The sequence below is a fragment of the Aricia agestis genome, chromosome 2, assembly GCF_905147365.1.
Source record: "Aricia agestis chromosome 2, ilAriAges1.1, whole genome shotgun sequence".
Taxonomy (NCBI): Eukaryota; Metazoa; Arthropoda; class Insecta; order Lepidoptera; family Lycaenidae; genus Aricia; species Aricia agestis.
The window spans coordinates 2549047-2574208 of record NC_056407.1 but is presented as its reverse complement, the minus strand read 5'-3'; the positions used below and the strand labels follow the sequence as shown (position 1 = coordinate 2574208).

Sequence of the window (25162 nt, the reverse complement as noted above, 5' to 3'; positions counted from 1 at the left end):
TTGAGCGAGTCTAAACAATTGGAGATGTTGAAAGGGAGTATATTTTATTATGTTAGTGAAATGAGAGTAATGATTCTTGTTAATAGCCGCGTACTGATTGAGCGGGCAGCCTTGCGAGTCTATCTCGTGAGGCAAATCCTCGGTCGGTTAAGACGTGCCTCGCCAGAGGAAGACGTACACGCTGCCTCGCCTGAGCGTGCCGCGGCCCGAGCCTCGCGAGGCTGACAAAAAACAACATATTGCGTAGATGACTTTTCTTTAAAAAAATATAATTATTAGGAAAGGTTAATAATCATAAGGCCGTTTGTTCAAAGCTGCCGTCACTAGGACGTCACCGACAAACCTACCTTGACCTAGGTCATAGTAAAAGGAGGGGAAGTAAGTTATCTTCATACAAAGGCACCGCGCGCGGCTTGTATGTGTGCGCCATAGTATCAATGCGTCGCCACGTACGGCACACAACAAAATCTCGGCGGTACCAGCCTAGTAAAACTGGCCGATATTTTGTTGTGTGCCGTACGTGGCGACGCATTGAATACTATGGCGCACACATACAAGCCGCGCGCGGTGCCTTTGTATAAAGATAACGTACTTCCCCTCCTTTTACTATGCCTAGGTTGTAGGTTTCATTTTGCTCTACGCCAATACAAACCGGCGCCGGCATGGGTCGCTAGACAAAATATGCCGATAGAAAATGAAAGCTATAGCCTAGGCCCTAGGTCATAAAGTGGCTTTTTTTTTAAGTTTTGTCGTCGCGGTGACGCCGGCAGTGGACCAACGGCTTTAGTTAATTTTTGTTGAATAGTATAATTTTAAGTTATTTTCAAATATGAAAAATGTTTTTTGTTGAATAGTTAAAATAAAATTGTACAAATTGACAAAATGCATATCTATGCAATAATTGTAAGTTTTGTTACTTTCATTAGTAGGGCAGATGACCCGGTTTTGGCCATTTTAAGAGATTCGTCGACTTTGATCCCTTCATAATCTATAGTTTTAGTTGTAAAGAGCATGATTGTTTAAAAAAAGTATTTAAAAATATGTTGTTCTTGCTTTGCAAAACATGTTTTTTAAGAAATTCAAATACGTAAAGAAAAATTTGAAAAAGAAAAAAAAATGTCACTTTGTGCCACTTGTGGCCAGATTTACTCCATTTATGGCCACATTCCGTGCCAGTTTTGGCCACCAAAAAATAAAACACAAATATATGCATATTAATCTAGATTTATTTATTATTCATCTTAAAAATTAAAGAGATCAACATTGAGGTAAGTGCCTATCAATCTTTGATATTGGTTTTATATAATTGCAAACTTATTATATATTTCAGTTGGTATATATTTTTAATTAAGAGGAACTTTGGTTGTAGTAATTATAGTACCTACTCAGTCTTGATTAAAATTCTAAATAAAAAGATTTTAAGTGTAAATGTTTGGCAAAAACCATTCCATTTCAATAACTTTGAAGAAACCTCTGTTATTATGCTTGATAGGTGGATTTATAGTTTCAACAATATCGTTAATTGTATACCAAATTTTATCTGGTTTCTCGGGCCAACGGAATGTATTATTTGTAGATAAAACCATTGTGCTAATTTCATAAAAACCTCCATCTTTGTTTTCAATTCTGCCAGGAAAGTATTCACCTTCATATTTAATGATAACAAAGGATCCTGTTTTCATGTTCTGTTTACACTCTTTATTGGACGAGTTTGTCAATTGATTTAAAGGTAATTCTGACTCAGAACTTGAGTCATCAATCTGAGATCTTTTTCTTTTATTGTGCATTTTATTTTCTTTTTCTTTCATGTTTTCATCATTTGAATCACTAAACTCATTCCATTCGCTTTCACCGCTTTCAATATAATTGACCTCACCATCTTCTTCAGAAGACGAAATTACTCTAGCTCTAGATACTTTTTTATTTTGTTGTTTGAGTTGTTTACCTTTCTTCTTCTTGTCAGTTTCTTTCTCTTTCTTCTTTTTGACAGTTTTTTTCTCTAACTTTTCTTTTTCAGCTGCCTTCATGATATCTCGCCATTGATTGGATGTAATGACGGACGGGACATATGTTGCCTTTCTTGTATTTTTAGGAACTACTTTCCCTGGATATAGTAAACAATCTTTTACTAAATATCTCACTGTTCGCGTGACAACAGGCAAATTTGAACATTTGTTCTCGTCGGTGTGAACGTCTTCATTACTGATGTTTGAAGAGCTATTTTCATGCAGTATATCCTTTTGATGATCATGTGGAGTAACTTCAGCACTGGTACGATAGGTGGACGGTACACTTTCTTGTTCTTCTTCGTGTAATGTACTACTTTAAAAAAAAGTGGCTTTGCGGGAGTCGTTTTCAATTTGAGCGTTAGATACACTATCGATAGCAGATTGGTCAAGAAGCGATGGTGAATGAGTTTCTCTGACAGCGTTGTTAGTATCACGAGATGTAATGTGAGCCCGCGATATGGTAGCAGTATTATCATTTTTAAAAGCAAGCCAAGTGTCATATAACATTGACGCCTCCTTATTGCCGTCCCAGTCTTTGCCTGATTCAAACGTAGTGTAAAAGTCTTTGAGTAAGTGTGGATCTATTTTACTCTCCAAATATGAAATGTAGCTGGATTCAGAAATAGTTAGTCTTGAGTAGTTATCGTTGCTTGCTTTTATGTTGGTATTTTTCACTATTCTTTTAAAATTAACAAAATCAGCTCCAAATGGATATAAACCACATGTCTGAAACCCTGCCCTCACATTTCTTTCAAAACTCTCTTTATTGCCAAGCAGTAAACTTTCCAAAGCTGATGGTAAATTAAACTTTGTAATTTCTTGGCCGTCGTTTTCAATACGCCACTTTTTAACGAGCTGACGCCAGTTCTGTTTTAAGGGATAAAATACAGCAACGTCCAAAGGTTGTAACATATGAGTTGTGTTTGGGACAAGAGCGACTACGATAATACCGTTTTCCCGACACAATTCGCTGAGCTGCATAGTCAAATGCGACTTGTGGCCATCAAGGAATAATATGATTGGTAATTGAATTCCTTTTTCTTTTAGGTATGGAATGAATACATTTGCTATATACTCATAAAATGATTCCCCAGTCATCCAACCTTTGTCGGTTTTTCCGACTCCCCATCCATCTGGTGCATTATCAATAACATCAGAACTCATTCTCTTGTATTTGTACACAGTTAACGGAGGGGCATATTGACCAGCAGCATTAACTGTGAAAAGGGTCGTTATATTATCTTTGTCGCTATTTTTTGACGTGTCATAAACATGTTGTCCTTTTTCAGCTAAGACAAGACTTCCTTTTGGTGCCAGAAAGAAAGCAGTTTCGTCACAGTTCCATACTCGCAAAGGATCTTCTAGAATTTTGAGGTTTTCTTCACCCAATAACGATGAAACTTCTTTAAACCAGTTCCGAATTTTTTCCTCAGTTATCAAGGCACGAGCTTTATTGATATATTCAGCATGTTTTTGGCTAAGGTCAGGATGCCTTGTCATAAACCCGTCGAACCAAGATCTGGAAGGTCTATTATTAATAAAAGGTGTCTTAAGTTGTCCTTTTATGACTACTTTTTTGACCGAATCTAATAGACCTTCCTTATTGATTGGAAATCCAGCACGAGCACAATCTTTAATCCATAAGACAATTTCTCTTTCTATGTCACTTCCAAGAACGGCCTGGGGTCCCACATGTCCAGATGTTTCTGGGGCTTTTCCAGAAAGTTTATGCCGCAAAGTAGTTCGAGGTACATTAAAGTCTCTACTAGCAGTGGCAACCGGCATCCCCTTTCTGATTGCATTCAATGCTTGTGTCACTTTGTGCGGAAAATATAGAAATAATTTTCTTTTCACATCATCTACTTTATTTTTCTTCGGAAGCCTCGACATTTTGTTTTTCTGAAAATAGCGAAAACTATCAGAACACATATTAAAAAGTCAATAACAAAAACATGTGGCCAGAATTGGGGTTCCTATGGGCACCATCTTTGGCCAGCTGTGTGGCCAAAGATGGTGAATCTTATAATTTAGGTACCATTAGTGGCCACCTACGAATAACCTCACTTCTTAAAAGTGTGGCGGTAAAATAACTTTATTTCTACTGAGATAGTATGTTTCTTATGTAATATTAACATATACGTCCAAAAAATAAACAAAGATTCCGAAAATTACAACTGATTACTCACCCGCTCGCCTTATTGTTTTTGCTAAGAATAACCACATTTCACGACCGTCTACAAAAAATGGTGTATTACGTCAAAGTGAAATTTGACATATCACCACTGTCATCGGTAAAAGTGTTGCCATATTTCAATATTTTAAAAACCGTACATCATAAAGTAACGTTATTGTCTATGCCTTAATAACACCGCTCGGAAGTCCAAAATGGCCAAAAAGGGGTCAGTAGCCAAAACCGGAGCATCTGCCCTACGCGGCTATTGATTTGTTTTTTTTTTATTTTAGTTTGGGACATGTTTGTATGAACATTGTGAAGAACTTTTTCTTTAAATATATGTTTATTTTTCTATCATCTAAATTTTTAAGATTGTTTGAGTACTTACTTTAAACTTTCAATATATAATTTTATTTAAACGATAATAGTATATTGTTCATACTGTATATCTTATATTTTTTGAGGCTTTGTCAAAACATATACTTACTTAATATATTGCTCATATATTTTTATGGGTAAGTACATTTATATATTTCTATACTCTTCATGGCATGTTGTGTTCGGTGTGAAATACACCTTTTTTCATAGTGATGTAAAGAAATGTATGCAAAAACATGCAGCTATTCCAATGTAATGTGATTTGAAGCATTTTTTATACAAATTTACTAATCTTATTAATTTACTAAGAGATTATTAGCGATTTATAAATATTATATTTTTCAAACTGCTAAAGAAGCAAATACTTTCTTTTCAAAATAGAAATTAATATTTTTTGCATACCTATATAATTTGACAATACAGTGTGTAACAAAAATTAGTGATAATACTTTAGGGTGTGTACGTGTTCCTTGTAGAGAGTTCACTGTGAAAGTAACAGCGCTGAAAGACCAACATTTTTTTTCACTTTTGTATGGGCAAGAGCCCCAGCGCCACGAGTTTCCCCATACAAAAGTGAAAAAAAAAATTCAGCGCTGCTACTTTCACAGTGAACTCTCTACAAGGAACACGTACACACCCTAAAGTATTATAACTCATTTTTGTTACAGCCTGTATATATAATTCCTTTCTTATTACGTTCATTCACAAAAACTGTGTCACAATGTAAATATACATCTAGTAATAATATTAGTGAGTAATTGTATGATTAGTAGTTATATTGTTATGATAAACAATTGTATCTATAAAATGTGGCTGTAATAATGTAAGTTAGTGTCAGGATTTGCTCTTTTGACTGTTTATTTTAATAAACGTATTTTCATTCTACTATGTTATCTTTTATTACTTTTTATTATTATTTTAAGCTAAAGGAAACCTTTATAGTTGGGGAGAGGAAGAGGAGATTTCGGGACAAGCTCGAGCGTGTCAGATTAAGCTTGTATAGGCTTCCGACATGTGTCTAGTTATCATGGTATAGAAATCAGATTTCTCACGTGGTAGATGTAAAAAACCTACTAGGTCATCATGACGCTCGAGTGACTACACAAATAGCACCCTCCCCTCCACTACTATTAATAGGTGCAGTGTGACTATGATAAACGATGTGATTGCACCACTAGTAAATTTTAATGACACTTTGTATGAACTATGACGTCGAATTGCAACCATCCATAAAGTACGTCACACGATTTTTATGATTTTAGACCCCCTCCCTTCCCCCGCCTACTTGTCACATAATATGGTCACATTGGTGAGACCTCCCCTCGCTTGACATCACAAATTTACAATTTTACATCTAAAAATTAAAACCACCTCAATATTCGTCGACCCCCTACCCCCTTTAGGTGTGAAATATTTTATGGATGGCATTACATGTCAATTCTAGTGAACATCAGGGGAAGTCCCCCAACGATGTTGTCTATGAGCACGGAGTTGCGGTCGACGCGGGGTTCCCGCACCGAGCGGGCGGAGGGCGCCACGGTGCAGTGACGCAGCACTGTCGCGACACCCGCCAGCGTCTGCATCAGACCCATGCGCTCACCTGAAATGTTGACAGTTTAGCTAAAGTTAAACCATAAAGTTAATATATTTAGCGGAATAGAGCAACAATCTCGAGCTGTCAAACGAAACTGAAATTGGTTTCATCTGTGTGTAAAAATATGTATACAGTATACACTTACACAAGCATGATTGAACATGATTTCTATGAGATTAAATTGTCAACGTGCGGCACGTGCCGACTGGATGTCAAAAAAAGAGTGCTGTTGTCGTGTATCACATGTCTCTTTTTACCACGCAGTGTTACTGATAGTGACATCTCTCTTGCTTAGGCCTTTGTTTCTCTATTCCGTTAGGTAATATTAACTTTATGAGTTAAACCCAATAATGATTTGATTTTTAGTGTCCAGTTTTTAAGCTTTTACTACGGAAGTTTATCGTTTTAACAGCGTTGTTGATTAATGTTGTGTCGTTAGCCAATTTGAAAATTGATAAACCCCTGTCAAAACATTTTTAATTACCCGTACAAACGCATATCTTAGCAGCCAGGCCGCATTATCCGGCAGCGACGCTGTTCGATACGTCTCATAGTAGGTATCTGTCAGTTGGCACAATAAATAATACGCTGGTTGCGTGCTTACGTCTCAAACAAATAATATTTGAACCTCACGTACCTCATCGCTCCACTGCTGCGTAGTTAGGTCGAAATATAGCACTTATCTTCATTGTGTGTTTGATCTATCTGATTGTTTACGAGACCACTCAATAATCGAAAATTTAAATATTTTCCACTCACCAATGCAAGCTCTGGGGCCGTCTCCGAAAGGTAAATAGGTGCACTTGTTGATAGTCCCCACATTGTCGGGATGGAATCGCTCCGGTCTGAACTCCGTGGCGTTCGGGAAGTGCTCCTCGTCGCGATGCAGGCCCAAGTTGGAAATTATCAGATCCGTGCCCTTGTCTATAGTTATATCGGTCCCGGGGAACCGGTAGCTCCTCACACACTTTCGTAAAAGAAAAGCCGGCGACGGATGTAGGCGTAGAGTTTCCCTGTGTTAAAAGATGAGGTGAAAAACTTTTTGAGAAAAGAACAAACACTGATGTTTTCAAATATAACAACAAGTTAGCGCTCTGTAAGACGTTAATATTTTTACTTTAAATATGAATTTTGTTTCTCGAGAATTTCTGAATAATATCAAGCGTACCGAATTCACTCACTTCAACGTCATTTCCAAGTACTTCATCTCCCTGACGGCGTCGTAGCACAATTCACCGTCGTACTTGTCGAGCACGTCGCACACCTCGCGCCGACAGCGGTCCTGCGCGCGGCGGTCGTACGCCAGCTCGTGCAGCATGAAGCTGGCCGCGGACGACGAGGTCTCGAACCCCGCCGTGAAGAATATGAACACCTGCGCGGCCATCAGCTCATCGTCCAGCCCGATTTCAACTCTAGCCGGCGCTCCGTTCGGATCGCACGTCTCGATGGACTCGCCGACCAGCGCGCCCCGCCGCCGCAGCTCGAGCAGCAGGTCCACGAAGTCGTGCCGGCCCGAGGGGGCGTGGCCCCGCTGCGCCGCCACCTGCCGCGTTAGCGACACTATCTTCCCGGTCACTTCCGCCGAGAGGAAGTGCAGGTTCATGAACAACTCGGGCGCCAGCTCCTTCGCCACGCCGATGACGGCGTCGCGCGGCTTTATCTTGAATATACGAGCTCCGAGCGCGGCGAAGTCCGGCGACTCGTCCGCCAGCGTGTTCGTGTCGAGGCCGAAGCCGCACATGCCGACGATGTCCGTCACGTACTTGGTCATGAGGGCGCGCGCGTCCAACTCCGCGCTACCGGCGACGCGGCGGCCGATCACGTCGGCCAGGCGCCCGGACACCTTCTGTACCAGCGGGAACATCGCCCGCAGCTTGGCGTTCGAGAACGCCGGCGTCAGGTTCTGCCTCACCAGCTTCCACACGTCCCCGTCGGCGGTGAACAGGTTCCTCAGCAGCGGCTCGCGGGTCACCGCGCACAGGCCCTTGTCGTGGAAGTGCCGGAAGTCCGCTATTAGGACGCGCTTTATCAGCTCGGGGTCCCGCAGCAGCAGCCCCGGCCGGTTCCCTTTGAAGAATCCGACGCATCTCTCGTTCGGGTAGCGCCTGTGGAGACTCTCGTAGCGGCCGGCCAGGCTGACCCCCTCCGCGTACTGGGCGAGGCTGTTCCCGGCGAAGGGGAGCGGCCGGTCGCCCGCGACGTGCTTCCTCGACCAGTGGTCGTGGTTCCTGGTGCCGTAGTAGTACAGAGCGACCAGGAGCAGAAGAACGCAAAGAAGGAAAATCATTTTAACTTTTTCTTTTATTATACTTACATTGTTTTATAGGAAATACTTATCAGCTCGCGCATTTTCTGCATGTAATTACTGTCGTAAACCATAAAAACTGCATAAACTATAAATTAAGTATAGTCGGGGAGCCGGTTTTGGCCGGGACTACAAGTTATTATTAATATAACTATGTGAAAACCTAACTCCACTCAAATCTAAGAGAGAGACTATGCAAGATTTTATTTTCACTCTACTCTTATTTTGTCTGGCAGAAACTGCTGCTAGCAGTAAGACCGCCTATTTGTACATAGTTTTCCTTTATTGTGTTTTTTAAGTTTAAGTTTAGTTTCAAGTTGTACAAATAAAGTATTTTCTATGCTATTTTCTAGCAGGTTTTAATTTCCCAACACGGAAAACGGGTCCTGTTAGCCATAGCTATGGGCCATAGCTTTAAGTCTTAAGATATTATATCGGCTCCACTCCGTTGCAGTCACGACATGAATCGTGTTAATCGCTCTAGTTAATCTTCTAGTTTAATCGGGTTGGGGATAACTGGTCCTAATCTTAAATAATTATATAAAATTCTCGTGTCACAGTGTTTGTTCACGAATTCCTCCAAAACGGCTCAACGCATTTGAACGTACTTCGTCATATAGTACCTACACTCTACAGGTTCCCGAGAACATTTTTTTATAACTATCAAGCTAATACAATAGTAATAAAAAATATTCTAGGGAACCCGGACTAAAAGGTCTACTTTTTATATTGTCAATACTAGAAATAATGTATACTTACTTGTTATGGCAAAACAACGTTTGCCGGGTCAGCTAGTATAGACATAATATATTATCATATTATGACAACTTTCATAATATTTTTACTGTTGGCTTTTGGCCTATCATTATCACTTTTACAAGTCTTAATCGTGGTAACGTTATCATTCGAAAAGAAAAGGTACATGTCATCGAGTTTTTTAAGAATGGAATAAAAAAATTAAAGTTATATTTATTTACTGCTTATAAATAAAAATTAACAGTCTAATTTTGTTCGGCGTCGGCAGTCTTGGGCAGTAGTCCTCTTATACTGAGATCGTACACTACTTCTTCTATCTTCTTCACGTCGTACTTTAGCGCGTCGAACCGTTTACGAAGATGGTCGTTCTTGAGATTTAGTAGTCTGAAACAGAAAGTGTCTAATTAACAAAAAATTTAAACCGACTTCCAAGGTAAAAACAATATTAACATCCTTATTATATGAACTAAAAAGTATTAAATAATTTTTCCGAATTCGGCTAAACCTCAACTATCTCTGTACTCAATCTCAATCTCATCATTTTGAAGTCGGTACCAGACAGCTGAATCTTCAGTTCTCTGACAGAATAGGTATTTGAAACTTTTGTAACTGGCACCGACTTCAAAATTATGAATTATGAGTACAGAAATAGTTGAGGTTTAGCCGAATTCGGAAAAAGTCAATAGTAGATAGGAAAAATTATTTAATACTTTTTAGTTCATATTATAAGGATGTTGTGGCGGTACCCACAATTCGCCTAACATTCCTGCATCGCGCTATCGAAGTTTCGGAGAACGGCAAGATATATACAACGTTAAAATGTTATTATTGATTTTACTTTGGAAGTCGGTTTTATTTTTTGTGAAAAATAATAATTTCAGTTACTCTTTTTAGTTCCTTAGTAAACCATCGCGTATATTTAATATTCTACGGATCTTAATTCTTATTACAATTTGTTAAGAGTCACACGTGCTCACAAATATCAGGTAGATAATTTTAAACAATACATTTAAAAAAAAATCGAAGCACAGTAAACCTGTGCTAGGTAATTTAACAATTTTAATCTATCAAATAATTAAATATAATTCAATCTGTATATTATGTATGGTAATAAGGAGCAAAATCGTGTAAATAAATAAAAATACATTAAAGAACGAAGTATTTTACTCATAAATGCGATTGTGTTTCATATTCCTATTACGATATAGATTAGCTATGTCCACACTGTGCACTTTCATCTTCAATTTTCATCATCTTCTTTCATTCAACTTTCGTATTGGCGCATTTAATAATTGAATGCGTCAACGAATGCAACGCCAACATTGTAATTTTTGTTCAGTTGCAGTGTCTGTCAGCTTATTAACATGTGCGACGAGAACATTTTACTGGGTGGAATATGTGCGCCTTATTTGGTCATAAGAAATTCCAGAAAAAAAAGGAAAAAAGCGAAAGTTTTGGATACGGTAAGTCGCGGGCATGCCTCACGTGCACTGTTGACTGCGCTATGAATTATGATGCATGCCTTAATGAACAAAAAAGGCACAGTGTGGTCCGGAGTTTTATTAGTATCTTCGGAACCATAGTATACAGGGTGTCAAAAGACCGCTTCCGATAACTTCGTGGGGTTATTATAGGGCATGAGATATATCCATTGGTGCAAGAAATTTTCATGTAATCGCCAGTTTTTAAAATAGTCAAAATTTTCAACACGCAATGTATAATGCGTGCAGTTAATGCGCGATAATATCGCCCGCCGCCGATGAATGAAACCCCGGGCCGAGCCGGCCCCCCCGCGCCGCCCGCGCCGAATACCGCGCGCGCGGCTCTGCGCTAGTCATGAGTTAAGACAAAACAGCTGATCGTGGTGTGCCCTATACCCTAGCCCGTAGGTACCTAGTGAATAAACCACCAATATTGTAATGATAAATTACAATAGTTTACACGATTTAACAAAATGTTACAATTTATTAATTACCGTTTCTCAGGTTTTTACTCAAAAATACTCAGTTTTTACTTCCGGCCAAAAAGGAAAAGAAATCATAATTCACATCCGATCATCATCCGATTTACACATCTGTAAAAATACATACACAGTTACCTACTGCACCTATCAATACCTATCAATGGAAAACATACGTGATAACATGTTCACTGACCTGTGATCAGCTGTCTGCTTTTATGAAATGCAGTTCGAACTGTGCTCCATGATCCATCTAACTCGATGTAGATTGCAGAGTTATTCAACACTTAACAAAAGTAATTACAGGAGACATTCCAATTCTTTAAACACTTTTTATTCCACTGTTTAAACCGCACTATCGTCTATCGACGACGATGTTCACCTGTTCCTTAAAGCATCGCACATTCATCGGACGTATCTTGTCACGGCCCGTTATTAATTACAAACATAAAAAAAAATAGTTAACAATACACAAAACAAGCAATAATATGACAACATCTAAACGTAAAATTACAAAACTTAAACAAAAACGTCACAGTACCTACACCAGCACGGCGCGTGTTAGACAGCCGACTGAACAAAATTGAAGAAAAAACTTTGTAAAATAATAGGGATGTATCCCTGTGCAATGTGAATATTTTGAGTAATCGATAATTTTTTTATCGATAAATCGTATTAATTGTTTTACATACGAGTACGTATTGATTACTGTCAAACTAAAAATAAACAAATACCTACTCAATATTAAGAAAAGCGACAATAATTAAAAGTTATTTAATTAATTAGGTATTAAAGTATTTTAGACGCGCATAACGCGTACCACGGTATAACAATCACTTTATCACGGTAATGTAGGTATCGAATTTAAAAAAATGAGATGAGATCTACTAAATAATAGTTATAATTTTTATTATTTAATGGTAATTTAAATATCGACTAAATAGTATTGAATTTATAGGGTACAACACTTAGATTGTCCTTGAAATGGATTAGCGACACGTGCGTCAGGCACCTTCACAGCGGCGCGCTTTGTCGGCGCCGCGATCAAAGCAAGCCGCCGGTCGGTGTCCTTTGACTACTTCCGAAAGTCGATACACGACGAACATTATTTCAAAAATTAAAATAGATTTTTTAATTTAGTAGCCATTTGAGCATTGAGGTAATAGGTTGTTAGAGTTGTTAGGAGATAAGTTTGATTTTTTAACAATTACTTCAAGTATCAAAACGTGGTAGTATTGTGTAAAGTGTTAATAATTGATTATTATTTCAGTTGTAATAAAATACTTTGTGGTGTGATACATTTCGTTAACGAGAAGTTTTTTTGACGTTCTTGGTAGTGACTGGTCTTATTGCTTGGTGTTAAGGACTATTTTCAAAATGCATAAAGAAGTAAGAACACTTGAACTCAACATTTTTCACGTAAGTTAATTGCCAGTTTTATGTATGAGGTTTTTTCGTGTATCATCTGTTATTTCGATTGATAAGTAACGATTGCGGATAAACAGTTCATCCGCATAGGTTTCGTTACTTACGATGAACTTTTTAACTAGTCTAATAATCTTAGAAGTTTGCCATACTGTCGTAAGTTGTTACACATGCACAGACAGTTACTTACAGTTTTCTACATGAGCTACCATTAAACTCTTAACACTGCAAGTAGCTTAGATGAGAGGTCAGAGGTCAGAGTTCTAAGTTCCACGTCATGGTGACCTTCATGGGTTTGAAATTGAAAAGACATACATTAGGGTTTCTGTGTGTTCTGTCGTAAGTCGTAACTCGTAGTGTATCGTCATTCGTCGCATACGACCTTTCGACTTAGCGTGCGTAGGGCGGAGCTAACAGCTGATTAACGCGGTCAACGTTCTCGGGTATGTACTCGGAACACGAGAACGTTGACCGCGCGCTTGCAAATGCTTATTGGGGTAAAAATAATAAAATTTAAAAAAATATTTTAAAATATTTTTCTATGTGGTTTATTATCATGTTTAAAGGGTTTTAATTATAAAAAAATAAAGAATAAAAAATTAAAAAAATAAAAAAAAAAATTAAAAAAAAATACATATTCGTAATCAGAAAATGTAGTATAATCATACCCCAAAGTTATCGGAAGTGGTCTTATTACACCCTGTATATTATACCTTGGTGCAAAATCTTGCGTTTTGGTAGCATATGCTTAGGATGCTTCTCATAAAACCAAAATCACCATATGTTTCCATATAAATTTTGAGGAGTTCCCTCGATTACTCATGGATCCCAACATCAGATCATACTTTTGTGAACATGGTACCAAATTGGAGTGAAACTTAATATTATATAACAAAATTGAAAATCAGTTCGCAAACAGCGGAGTAATCGTTGAACATACAAAAAAAATTCACAGCCGAACATAATATAACCTCCTCCTTTTTGGAAGTCGGTTAAAAAGGGATCTTAGAAAGAAAAGATTTTATATTTTTAACACGCTTTTATATGCTCGGGCTGCATGTATGTAACGGAATCTTTGAGTACAATTTTCACCTATCTCCAGTAGTCTAATTAATTCGAAACTTTGCAGCAATGCAATAATTTGTCAAAATTTTTTGAAAAAAAATTTAAAAAAAAAGCGTATTTTTTTAGTTTTTTTAAAACTATTATTACTATGGTCATAACTCATGACTAGTAATGTCTGATCAGATATAAGCTGAATAAAACTGTTAATAATTTGCTTGCGTACAAACTTTAGGTCATTGCATGCACTCTATTTCAGTAGCTCTACCATGAGTAAGTAGTAAGTACGTACCTAAATATTTATTATGGTGATTTTAGTTCCACAAGTAACCGCTAGAGGCGCTGTAAAATTTGCCATACTAAAAATTTACGGTAGTCTGTATCGAGTATCGAAAAATACTATAGCTACTCTTGGTAGAGCTACAGAATACAGATATATGCTAAAGTAACCTGAAGCCAGCATTGAGTTCCATGACGAATTTGGATATCTGCACCGGCCGGTTGTAATCCCCGCGCGTCACTGAGTTCACAGCTAGCCTCGACTGTAACATAACAATACATATTATTTAAATTATTTAATATTTATCCATACTAATATACCAATATACCAATAATATTATAAATGCAAAAGTGTGTCTGTCTGTCTGTATGTCCGTCTGTGTGTCTGTTACCTCTTCACGCCCTAACGGCTGAACCGATTTTGCTGAAATTTGGCATGGAGATACTTTGAGTCCTAGAAAAGGACATAGTATACTTTTTGTCCCGGAAAAATTTACGATTACCGCGCGATAAATGAGTTTTGGCGCAACGCATTAGCGAGCGTCATCTAGTTATTTAAAAGAAACATTAACATTAGTTTTGCAATTGATGAATAGTGATGGATATCAGTCATCACATGGTTATCACCACTGAACAGATATTGATATAATATGATACAAAAATAGTGCATATTACATTGGGAAATAAGCTAGGTAAGTTTTCTGCGCGATTAAGGAAATGCAAGTGAACTAAGTTGCATGCAACCCTTAGTAACATGAATGCTGCAGAAGCTCATAGCCAGGGCCCCCGTAAGGGCTACTGGCGCCCGTGTGCAAAAAAGATTTTGGCGCCCCTTAAGGCAAGTTTTTTAAATTTATTTTTTATGGTATGTAGGTGAAATAAAGCATACAAAAATCGGCCAAGGGCGAGTCCTTGGGGCTTTGGTTTTGGCGCCCCTAAAAGATGGCGATTTGGCGCCCCTAGACGATGGCGCCCGTGTGCATTGCACACATTGCACATATGGTAGCATGCTGCTCATAGGTCTGAAATTTTCTCCCAATTCCTCGAAGTGTAGTATTGTGTAAAATAATATTTTGATACTAGTAGGTAGTTATAAAAATTTGACTCACCAATTCAGTGCACATAAGGAGCAAACCAACAAGATAGTCTTCCACATCCAAATGAAATCCACATTTCTCTTCAACATCACTCACTGGAAATAAATATTACACATACATAATTATCGATCGATGTTTCGGAGATAGGCAAGATATAAGGAGTGAGCACACTGAGATGGGCCGTGCCAGGGCTCATCGCAAAAATCTGCCTCCATACAATTTGTACGGAAGAGGATGCGCGTATCGCACACTGTGTCGGGGCGCATCGGATTTCCGCTTCCATACAAATTGTATGGAGGCGGATTTTTGCGATGAGCCCCGGCACGGCCCGTCTCAGTGTGCTCACTCCTATATACAACGTCTGAAATGACGTCAGTGGGCTCCGGCCTGAAAGAGCATGCTATCTCGCTCGGTCGGAAGATCTTTTCGGCCGCCACTCACATCATTAAAATATCAATTAGTTGTTACATGTATAGCATACATAATCCTTGAATAATAGGTATTGCAAACACATACTTTTCTAGCACACAATTTGTGTGTTTAAAAAAAGTAGTTTTCATGCATCATGAGTCATGACGTGTAAGTTCTAGGGAAAAGGTCTGTTACCTTGGCCTTGGCTTATTTCCCAAATAAGAATAGGTATCCTTATCTTCCATGGAAGACTAGACAATATGAAATAATGATACATGCTTTTACACTTGGAATTTATAATCATCAGTGTATTGTTGTTGAATACAAACCTCCCAAGACCTCTGCAACAGTTTCATGACTGGCCAGTATACCTTTCTCTAACCAGATCACAAGAGATATCAAGAAACAATATCTCTGTGTCATAAAGCGCCAGTGATCTTGGTACCTGCAAATATTTAAATCAAAATATGAACTAGGTACATAGTTTCAATATTAAAGTAAATGAGGTGAATATTATCAAAAAAGCACTATTAAAGTTACCAGCTAGTGTTTAGTAATTAATTCATCAAGCCCCAAACGCTCACGGGTGAACGAGACACAATAGAATATCTATTGTGTCTCGTTTTCCCACTATCGATGGGTTATTTATACGGAAATCTGTTTTAAACTTACTTATAATAATCAGTTGAAGGCACAGTGTCTTTTAATTTTTTGTATCCATCCCTAGCTTTTTCAAACAACTCACGAGCTTTCATACAAGCTTGCATTACTGAAACAAAAAATACACACTTTTATTTCAAAATTCTATCTTACAAAATATGTTAAACGTTTTTTAATTACATTATTTTCATTGTATCCCTATACTAGTCACGATGAAGTTATAACTTGTACATAGTTTACAAAAATTAGAAAATAATAACAAGATGTGTCAGTAATAACTAGCATGGTTTCAGCTGTATTAATAAGTACAAGATTTCAATGATGACACAAAGTCCCACCTACTTTACCTGGAGTGAGTGTAGCGCAGTAGCGGCGCCAGCTTTCAAGCTTTTTTTGTTCAAAAAATTTTTTTACCAAAGCATCAAACTTTTTGTAGTTCAAAAAGTTTTCTTCTGTCATACGGTGATTGTATATTTGTTCAACAATTTTTCTGGCGAGTTTGGCGAATTGACACTGATTGTCCCACCAAGGGGGGAGTAAAGATTTATATGATCTGGGAATCTTATGAGGTATTAAGGATGGTGAAACTATAATTTAGCAATGACCTAGATGATAGTGATAAGCATTCAAACATGAAAAGATATGCAGTTCAATGCCCTCTGCTGGTATAAAAAAAATCTAAGCACATAATTATTTAGGTAGAAGTTCCATAGCGTATTCAACAAACACAAAAGCCGAAAGAACAGCTAAAATAACAGCGAGACATTTAAGATGAACAACGTAGTATGTAGGTACAAACATTTTAACTAGGGTAGAAACTTTTATGCAACTTACTTGATTCTTCGTTGTGATGAATAACTTGCAACACAGTGGTTATCTCGCGGGATAATTGATCGACATCTTTGCAGATAGTTCTTATAGCCTGAATAAACAGCACAAGTATGTTATAACATGAGTATGAACAAATCAGGAATTAGAATTATTCACGAGGAGAAACAAAAACAATATACGAACCTCGCGTGTTTCTTGTTCCTCATCAAGTGTTTTTTGGAATTCACTGAAAATGGCATTAATATGGGGATTTGTGGACATTTTTGTTTATTATATTGTATTTAAGTGAATCAGTTTTTCTTTAAAGTTATTCTAAAAACATTTACAAATGCAAAGATTGAAAACAAAACAAACACCGTGCCGGAAACATTGAACAAAAGAGGCCGGAAAGTTTGACATTCACTTTTCTTTAAAGGTGGCCATACACGGGCACAGAATATATATTAGTAGTACCAAACACGGGACAATTATCGTAACGATTTATCTCCTCGATGATAAAATCGAACGACAAATTGTACGTGTGTAGCAATATCGCAAACGATTTTACGTTCAAAAGATCGATTGGACGATTTTCTTGACGATCGATCGAAACGACAAATTGTCCCGTGTATGGGCACCTTAACAGCTACTGCCTACTTCGCCTTCTTTAAAAATTATTTAAAACCTTAAAGGCCGTATACACGATCGGTTCCAACCACCAACAGAGGTCACCTTGGTTGGGTCAACAAAGTTGAATCTCTATCTACACGTAAATCTGTTGAGGTAAACCTCTTTAGTGTAAGATGGTGTTGGCCGTTCAGATTTTAGAAGATGTTTATTTCCTATGTTTTTGATATTTGACACCTTGTCAGTTTTGAGTGTTCGGTTGATCGTCTAAAGAAAACCAATATATGATTTACTTTATGTACATTGCTTTTTATTAATTTCACAAAGTACTTCATTCCACCAGAGCCGAATTAGGATAGAAAACGACTCCCTGTAAAAGGTTATGTGCCCAGAACGTAAGAAGTACTAAAAATATTCATTATGGAATTAAGTAAAATGCAAATCTCAAAGTTGGATGGTACTAACTGGGTGCAGTGGCGATACAGGATGACTGCACTACTGAGAGGTATGGATGGGCTTATCGATATTGTGAATCGTAAAGTTAGTAAGCCAGAGAAGCCAGCAATCAACAGTGGCGATGCTACTGCTGCAGCGGCAATGGCCGAATACAAGAAGAATTTAGGAGAGTACTTGAAACTAGAAAGTACGGCTCTTTTATTGATTACGAACAATATTTCCGATGAAGCATTAGATAAGGTGATCAGGTTTTCAAGTCCAAGTGATGTCTGGGATGAACTACATCGGCTATATGACGGCGTGAACGATGACCGTCTGTATCACGCCTGTACGAGCCTATTTCAGTTAAAGATGGACATCTCAGACGACATTGCGACTCATATATCCAAAGCGAAGAATTTGTGGCATAATCTAAATCAAGAGCTAGTTAAGGCTGATGATGGGAAGGAGCTGCCACAAATACTACTTATATGCAAGATTTTGGATACATTGCCGGAAGGATATTTTTCCTTCAAGTCGAGTTGGTTAATGATGTCAAAGAAGGACAGAACTATAGACAATCTGACCAGTCAGCTTTGTGCCCATGAAAGGGCATTGACGACAACCTCCAAGGAAGATACTGGATGCGTGTCAAGATCCACTGGTGAAGCTTTGATTGTTGACCGTACGCGAAGGTCTATAAAGAAAAAACCCAAAGCGTTTAAGTGTCATGGTTGTGGTGAAGTTGGGCACTTCAAGAAGGACTGCCCTAAAAAGGAACGGCGCGGAAAAGCAGGAATGACCAACATGATGGCTGTGCTGGTCAACGTCATTGATTGTAACACGGATCGGGATGAGTGGTACGTTGACAATGGCGCCACACATCACGTTACAATGAGAAGTGACTGGTTCCAGGATTTCGAGCGTTTCCAAGAACCACACATGGTAACCACTGCTGATGGGAAAGTGGTAGATGCGCTAGGAAAGGGTTCGATTCTTATGCAGACAAAGAAAAGAACATTCTTAATGAATGACGTGTGGCTAGTTCCGAAAGTCACGAAGAATCTCTTTTCGGTGCTCTCAGCACATGATATAAATACGGAAAGTTTGTTTACGTCACAAGGCACTACTTGCTCATTTAGGATTAAAGGAGAATTGTGCGTGACTGGAAGTAGACAAAAACATGGCGGTTTGTACAAACTGAACTGTAAACCGATTCAACCCAAGAAAATGGTGATGTTGAATGCAATTGACACGTTACAGCTTTACCACGAACGTATGGGTCATCAGGACAAACGCCATGTGAAGCGAGTAATAGAACGAGAACTTGATGTAAAGGCAAAGGACAGTGGGAGTCTATGCGAAGGATGCATTTTTGGAAAGACACATAGGAAGAAGTTTGGTGTCCGAGAAAAAGCTGTCAGTCCAGGAGAACGCATTCACTCTGATGTATGTGGTCCATTCCCACCAAGTTGTTCGAAGTCTCGGTATTTCGTTTTATTCAAAGACGAATTCTCCAAGTACCGTTACGTGTACATCATGAAAAATAAATCGGAAGTACCTGAGTTACTAAGTCTGATGTTAGCAGATGCGAAGGCAGCAGGTCACCGAATTAAGGAATTTCTGAGTGATAACGGAGGCGAATTCGATAATGAAAAAGTACGTAAAGAATTGGACAAGTATGGAATACACCAACGGTTGGTTATGCCTTACACGCCTGAACAGAATGGCATTAGTGAAAGGGAAAACCGCACAATCGTGGAAATGGTTAGAGCAATGATGTATGCACATGAAGAACTTCCTCAAGTTTTATGGGCTGAGTTGGTGAAGACTGCGGTTTACATTTTGAACAGAACAGGCCCAACTTCTGTGGAAGATAAATCCCCATTCGAGCTGTGGTTTGGTAAGAAACCACAAATTAAACATTTGAGGATCGTCGGTTCTACGTGCTACGTGCATATTCCCAAACAAAAAAGGAAGAAAATGCAGAAGAAGGCACAAAAGTGCATCTTTATTGGCTATGACAACGACGATGGGTACAGACTTTGGAACAAGGAATCAAACTCTCTGGTACGATCTCGAGATGTCACATTCGATGAAAGACCCATAGAATCAAAAATTGACTCCGATGGTTCACAAGTGGAGAAAGATTTGACTGACCTGGAAGTTCCTTTATATGTTAGAAGGAAATCTACCTTTAATACTGATGTCAATGAGGACGTACTGGTTGAGAGGCACAGAGACATAGCCCAGGAAGAAAGCCAAGACGCTGTTGAAGCCCCTGTTGCCAGTGATGAGGTAGAATTAGAAAATGTACTTCCAGAGATGCCAGATGAAGATGAATCTATTGAATTAGGGGGGGAGAATGAGGAAAGAGATGAACGAGTCAATGATGAAAATGAAGGGGAGATCATTGAGCAGTTAGCAAGACATGAGATGCTCTTAAGAGACCGCTCTCTCCTCAGACGCCCTGGTAAATTCAATGATTTCGTATCATATGTCGGTACAGATTCCTATGTAGAGCCTAACACGTACAAGGAAGCAATAGCCTGCCCTGATAAGGAGTTGTGGATTAAAGCTATGGAAAGCGAGATTGAATCCCTGAAAGAGAATAAGACATGGATTCTAGACAGGTTACCCAAGAACCGGAAAGCTATTCCATGCAAATGGGTTTATAAGGTAAAGCAAAACCCTGATGGTACAGTCAACAAGTACAAAGCTCGACTAGTAGTAAAAGGCTTTCGACAAAGAAAGGGAGAAGACTACGACCAGACTTTTAGCCCTGTAGCCAAGATGGCAACAGTCCGAGCGGTATTGAGTATTGCAGCTAGTGAAGGCATGAAACTAAGTCAGTTCGATGTTTCAACAGCTTTTCTTTACGGATCTCTATCAGACGAAGAAATATATATGAAGCAGCCAGAAGGGTATGATGACGGGACGGGTCGAGTCTGCCTGCTAAAGAAAAGTTTATACGGTCTGAAGCAAGCTCCTCGTTGTTGGAACAGGACTATTCTGGATTTCTTCAAGGAAATTGGCTTTGAAGTCAGTGAGGCAGATCCATGCCTCTTCAAAAGAGACATTGGATACGAAAAGCTGATAGTGGCTCTCTATGTCGATGACGGGCTGGTCGCTGGTACAAGTGAAGGTGTAATTGAGAAGTTCCTTGAAAAACTAAAAGAGAGGTTCAAAATTACAACGAAGGCAATCTCGTATTTCCTGGGAATAGAGATAGAAACCAGAGAAGGTGGTGATATAAGAATCCACCAGACAGCTTATGTTAAGAAAATTTTGAAACGGTTTGGAATGCAAGAATGCAGGCCGGTATCCACTCCGATTGTTAAAGAAGAAGTAGTTCAGAAACCAGAGAAGGACGACGACTTTTTTATCAGGAACTACAGGCAAGTGGTTGGTGCACTCGCATATCTGATGGTTGGCACTAGACCCGATATCGCATACGCTGTGAGTGTGGTCTCCAGAAAACTAGAAAATCCCACTCCAACAGACTGCGTAAAGTTGAAGCGCATTCTACGCTATCTGCAGTATGCACCCGATTTGGGAATACTTTATAAAAGGAATTTTAAAAGAGGTAACATAGAATGTTATAGTGACGCCGACCACGGCGGAGATATTGCGACAGGAAGATCTACTTCTGGAGTTCTATGCCTATATGCTGGTGGAGCAGTATCGTGGCTCAGCCAGAGGCAACAAAGCGTTGCAATATCTACCACAGAAGCCGAGATAGTCGCTGCCAGTGAAGCTGCAAGAGAAAGCATTTGGCTAACTCGTCTTATTGGTAGTTTGGTGAAGACGGAAGGCCTACCTGTACTGTATGTAGACAACGAGGCAGCTGTACGTCTTGCTGAGAACCCTGAGTTTCACAGAAGGACAAAGCACATACGCATTCGGCACTTTTTTGTACGAGAGCTAGTGGCGAATGGAACTATAACTGTGAAGAGGATCAGCACTGAGCTGCAGCTGGCAGATATTTTTACAAAGCCTCTTGCTAGGACTCGGTTTAAACATCTGGCGAACTGTCTTGGCCAGCACATCTAGAGAAGGTGTTGAGGTAAACCTCTTTAGTGTAAGATGGTGTTGGCCGTTCAGATTTTAGAAGATGTTTATTTCCTATGTTTTTGATATTTGACACCTTGTCAGTTTTGAGTGTTCGGTTGATCGTCTAAAGAAAACCAATATATGATTTACTTTATGTACATTGCTTTTTATTAATTTCACAAAGTACTTCATTCCACCAGAGCCGAATTAGGATAGAAAACGACTCCCTGTAAAAAAATCAACTTGTCTGTCTTGGCTAGGCTTGGGAAAAGTGAACAATAGGACCACTATCTAAACCTCAAAAGACCTCAATAGCGCTGGCTTGTATAGCTATATTATGTGATAAAAAAAACGTTAAAAAAGATGGTTGTAGATGAAACGGTGGTTAAATAAAAGAAAAAACCCTATAAACATTTTAAAAATATTGGACTGATTATTTTCTAAATTATAATAGCGCTGGCTTGTATAGCTATATGTGATGAAAAAGAACGTAAAAAAGACGGTTGTTGACTCACTTAATCATTTTAAAAATATTGGACTCTGATGATTTTCTCAATTATTTCAGAACGGACGAAAATTCTTTCAACGAATCCTCACCTAAAATTACTTGCCGACCCCTGCTCTAGAGTATATATATGAAAGCAATGAGTTTCTAAAATACTAGAGTAGCAATGTCTTACAAAAGATTCTCAGAAATGCGTAACCACTTTTTTGTTCAAAAGACAATGTCAAGTCATATATTCGTTATGTCATTAACTCATTATGTATGTGAGATATGCCTGCAGGCATCTTCGAAGTGGCAACGCGTTGCTACCGTAAATTTCCAATCTAGTTACGTTAGTAACATAGAATATCATTGTATGAAAGTATTCGTGCAAGCATGTGCATTGTGCAAGCCATGTGCAAGCTATACCGCGATGTAGTCTGTAGACCACAGATTACTAGTATATATAGACGACCAACAGTGACATCTATTATTATCAATAGGAAAAAATTAAAAAATAAGTAGCAAAAAATCACGTTTTTTGTATGCAGTATGAAAGCCCCCAAAATATTAAATTTATTTTGTTTTTAGTATTTGTTGCTACAGAAATACATAATCGATAAATAATAAATAATGGTCAGGCCACTCATTTTGATTAATGTAATAGAGTTTTTAGATTCTTCTCGTACGGCTGACACATTACATTAATATCAAGTATTTTGCCGCGCTTTAGTGTTTAAATTAAGGTTTTTAGATTTAGAGTATGTAAGGTTAGAAACTTGGCTCTTGTACATGATATCTCACTACACTCTTTTTGACACCACAAAGTACAAACTATAATATGTTCTCATCTTGGCAACATTTTTACATGAAAATGTTTTTGCTGAGATATATCACAGATATATATTCATTGTTACTAGGCTTTAAATAATTAAAAACACACTTCAGTAGTGTAGAAATTTGTTTATTGAGATTATGGATATTGTATTAGCCAGGTGGCCATTGCATTTGGCGTCCACCTAGGATATGAATGTGAAGATGATAGACACTTTGAGCACCATTCTTGCCGTCATTCACCACTAAACGGAATCCACTTTTGTCCAAGCCTTCTTGAGCAGCAATTTTTCGTGCAGCAACTAGAAGATGACCTATTGAACAAATAGAATAAATAATAATAATAATAGCTCCCACACCGGTTTCGGTGACGGTGGCCGGTTTCATTGAAACCAGGCCAGCTACGCAGGAGTAATTTATAGTGTCCAAGTGTGTGCGCAGTACACAAGAGCACTCTCTATTCCTTTACTCTCATAACCCAGTGGGACGGACGACCGACACGACTGGCGAGAGATCAGGCGCAGGACCGACTTTTTACATGCCCATCCGACGCATGGATCATCTTACTTGTCAGACAATCAGGTGATCAGCCTGCATTGTCCTAACCAAACTTGGAAAAAACATGTTTCCAACGCGGGAATCGAACCCACGACCTCCGAGTCAAGAGCCGCGCTCTATACCACTAGACCACGGAGGCGTTAATAATATTAAACACATGAATCAATTATTGGAGTCTACTACTAGAATTATTTGGAATGGATCAATAATTACAAAATACTTATACCAATTTTTTTAGAAGGTAAAGAATATTATATTGGTAAGTAAATATTTTTGATGATACTAGCAATAAGAAAAACCACTGGGAAGTTATTACCAAGAAGTTGTTCATCTGCATCTTCAGACTTAGAAAGTTGCGGTATAGGCTTCTTTGGGATTACCAGTATATGGGTTGGAGCTTGTGGGTTCACATCATGAAATGCCATGCACTGAAACATTTAACTTATATTAATATATAGAAGCTTTAATTGTATTATAAATAACAAAGAAGTTTTATTTGAGATACAGTGCAGATCAATGCTTAAGCCTTTCTTTGATAATTTAGTTGTTTTCATGTTAGATTTAAATAAAAATATCCGCAATAAATCCATCAAATTAGTACTTAAGCGTATGCCACGAAAAAGGTACCTACTTAGTGCAAAATTTTGATTTTCTAATGAGGTTATAATACTTTGAAAGACACACGTTATTATGTAGACCGTAAGGAAGTAATTATTATTAAATCTAAGAATCAAGTCTAAATTTTTATATACAATTCAGAATGCTGTAAACACAATAGGTAATGCTTTGCTTAGGTTTATTGCCGGCAGCCGGCGATGCCGGAAATATTTGCTCAGGACAGCTGTTTTGCGTTTGTAAAATATAGGTACGTACTTGGTCATCTTCAAACACTATTTTAGCCGGAATTTCTTTCCTGATGATTTTCCCAAAAATTGTATCTCCTCCAGGAGCAGCAGATTGAGCTAGTTCAACTTCTCCAGCCATTTTTATTATTGGAAAAATCAAGAAAATTGCTCAAAGCCCAAAGGATATCTGACAAGTGACAACGGCATTCTTCTTCTTCTTATAATGGCACTTCGGCTATAGCCATGGCCAGTGTCAAAATTTTCTATATTATCGTCAGGTCAGTCCGGTCTAAAGTCTAGTCAAAGTCTAAGTATAAAGTCAATACAGCCAAGAAGTCAAGTCAGTCGATTCAGTAAAGTGGTAGACGCTTTACTGAAACTTTCGATGGAGTTTTGGAGGGAACACA

General features: G+C 38.4%; 3 protein-coding genes across 4 annotated transcripts; all 3 read right to left on the bottom strand.

Moving 5' to 3' along the window:
- Positions 1–1986: 1986 nt before the first annotated feature.
- On the bottom strand, positions 1987–24962 carry LOC121737804 (histidine triad nucleotide-binding protein 1-like). Of its 2 annotated transcripts, XM_042129512.1 has the most exons (5): positions 24784–24962; positions 24227–24338; positions 23488–23666; positions 16263–16272; positions 1987–1997 (listed from the first exon to the last, which is right to left on the bottom strand). In XM_042129512.1, the coding sequence occupies exons 1-3, from the start codon at positions 24892–24894 to the stop codon at positions 23506–23508; spliced, it is 384 nt and encodes a 127-aa protein (XP_041985446.1). In that variant the 5' UTR covers positions 24895–24962; the 3' UTR covers positions 1987–1997; positions 16263–16272; positions 23488–23505. The 2 variants fall into 2 exon arrangements, with proteins under 2 accessions (XP_041985446.1, XP_041985453.1); XM_042129519.1 differs by lacking the exons at positions 1987–1997; positions 16263–16272 and adding an exon at positions 17952–17969 and having other exon boundaries at positions 23506–23666; positions 24784–24961.
- On the bottom strand, positions 5676–8505 carry LOC121737786 (cytochrome P450 6B6-like). Its single transcript, XM_042129488.1, has 3 exons — positions 7336–8505; positions 6914–7167; positions 5676–6160 (listed from the first exon to the last, which is right to left on the bottom strand). Exons 1-3 carry the CDS (start codon positions 8439–8441, stop codon positions 5988–5990), a joined length of 1533 nt encoding a protein of 510 aa, XP_041985422.1. The 5' UTR covers positions 8442–8505; the 3' UTR covers positions 5676–5987.
- Positions 9414–17285, bottom strand: LOC121737798 (translin). Its single transcript, XM_042129498.1, has 7 exons — positions 17124–17285; positions 16944–17031; positions 16122–16218; positions 15779–15894; positions 15051–15133; positions 14113–14204; positions 9414–9599 (listed from the first exon to the last, which is right to left on the bottom strand). The coding sequence occupies exons 1-7, from the start codon at positions 17199–17201 to the stop codon at positions 9461–9463; spliced, it is 693 nt and encodes a 230-aa protein (XP_041985432.1). The 5' UTR covers positions 17202–17285; the 3' UTR covers positions 9414–9460.
- Positions 24963–25162: the final 200 nt, after the last annotated feature.

Excerpts from the sequence above, each read along its gene's own strand:
- LOC121737798 (XM_042129498.1), bottom strand. The coding sequence starts at position 17,201 with ATGTCCACAAATCCCCATATTAATGCCATTTTCAGTGAATTCCAAAAA. Across the intron at positions 15,895-16,121 it reads CCTTCAACTGATTATTATAA|GTACCAAGATCACTGGCGCT; the intron begins GTAAGTTTAAAA and ends AAATATTTGCAG. Across the intron at positions 14,205-15,050 it reads TCCTTATGTGCACTGAATTG|TCGAGGCTAGCTGTGAACTC; the intron begins GTGAGTCAAATT and ends GTTATGTTACAG.
- LOC121737786 (XM_042129488.1), bottom strand. The coding sequence starts at position 8,441 with ATGATTTTCCTTCTTTGCGTTCTTCTGCTCCTGGTCGCTCTGTACTAC. Across the intron at positions 7,168-7,335 it reads TACTTGGAAATGACGTTGAA|GGAAACTCTACGCCTACATC; the intron begins GTGAGTGAATTC and ends CTTTTAACACAG. Across the intron at positions 6,161-6,913 it reads CGGCCCCAGAGCTTGCATTG|GTGAGCGCATGGGTCTGATG; the intron begins GTGAGTGGAAAA and ends TCAACATTTCAG.
- LOC121737804 (XM_042129512.1), bottom strand. The coding sequence starts at position 24,894 with ATGGCTGGAGAAGTTGAACTAGCTCAATCTGCTGCTCCTGGAGGAGAT. Across the intron at positions 24,339-24,783 it reads TAGTGTTTGAAGATGACCAA|TGCATGGCATTTCATGATGT; the intron begins GTACGTACCTAT and ends TAAATGTTTCAG. Across the intron at positions 23,667-24,226 it reads TGCAGATGAACAACTTCTTG|GTCATCTTCTAGTTGCTGCA; the intron begins GTAATAACTTCC and ends TTTGTTCAATAG.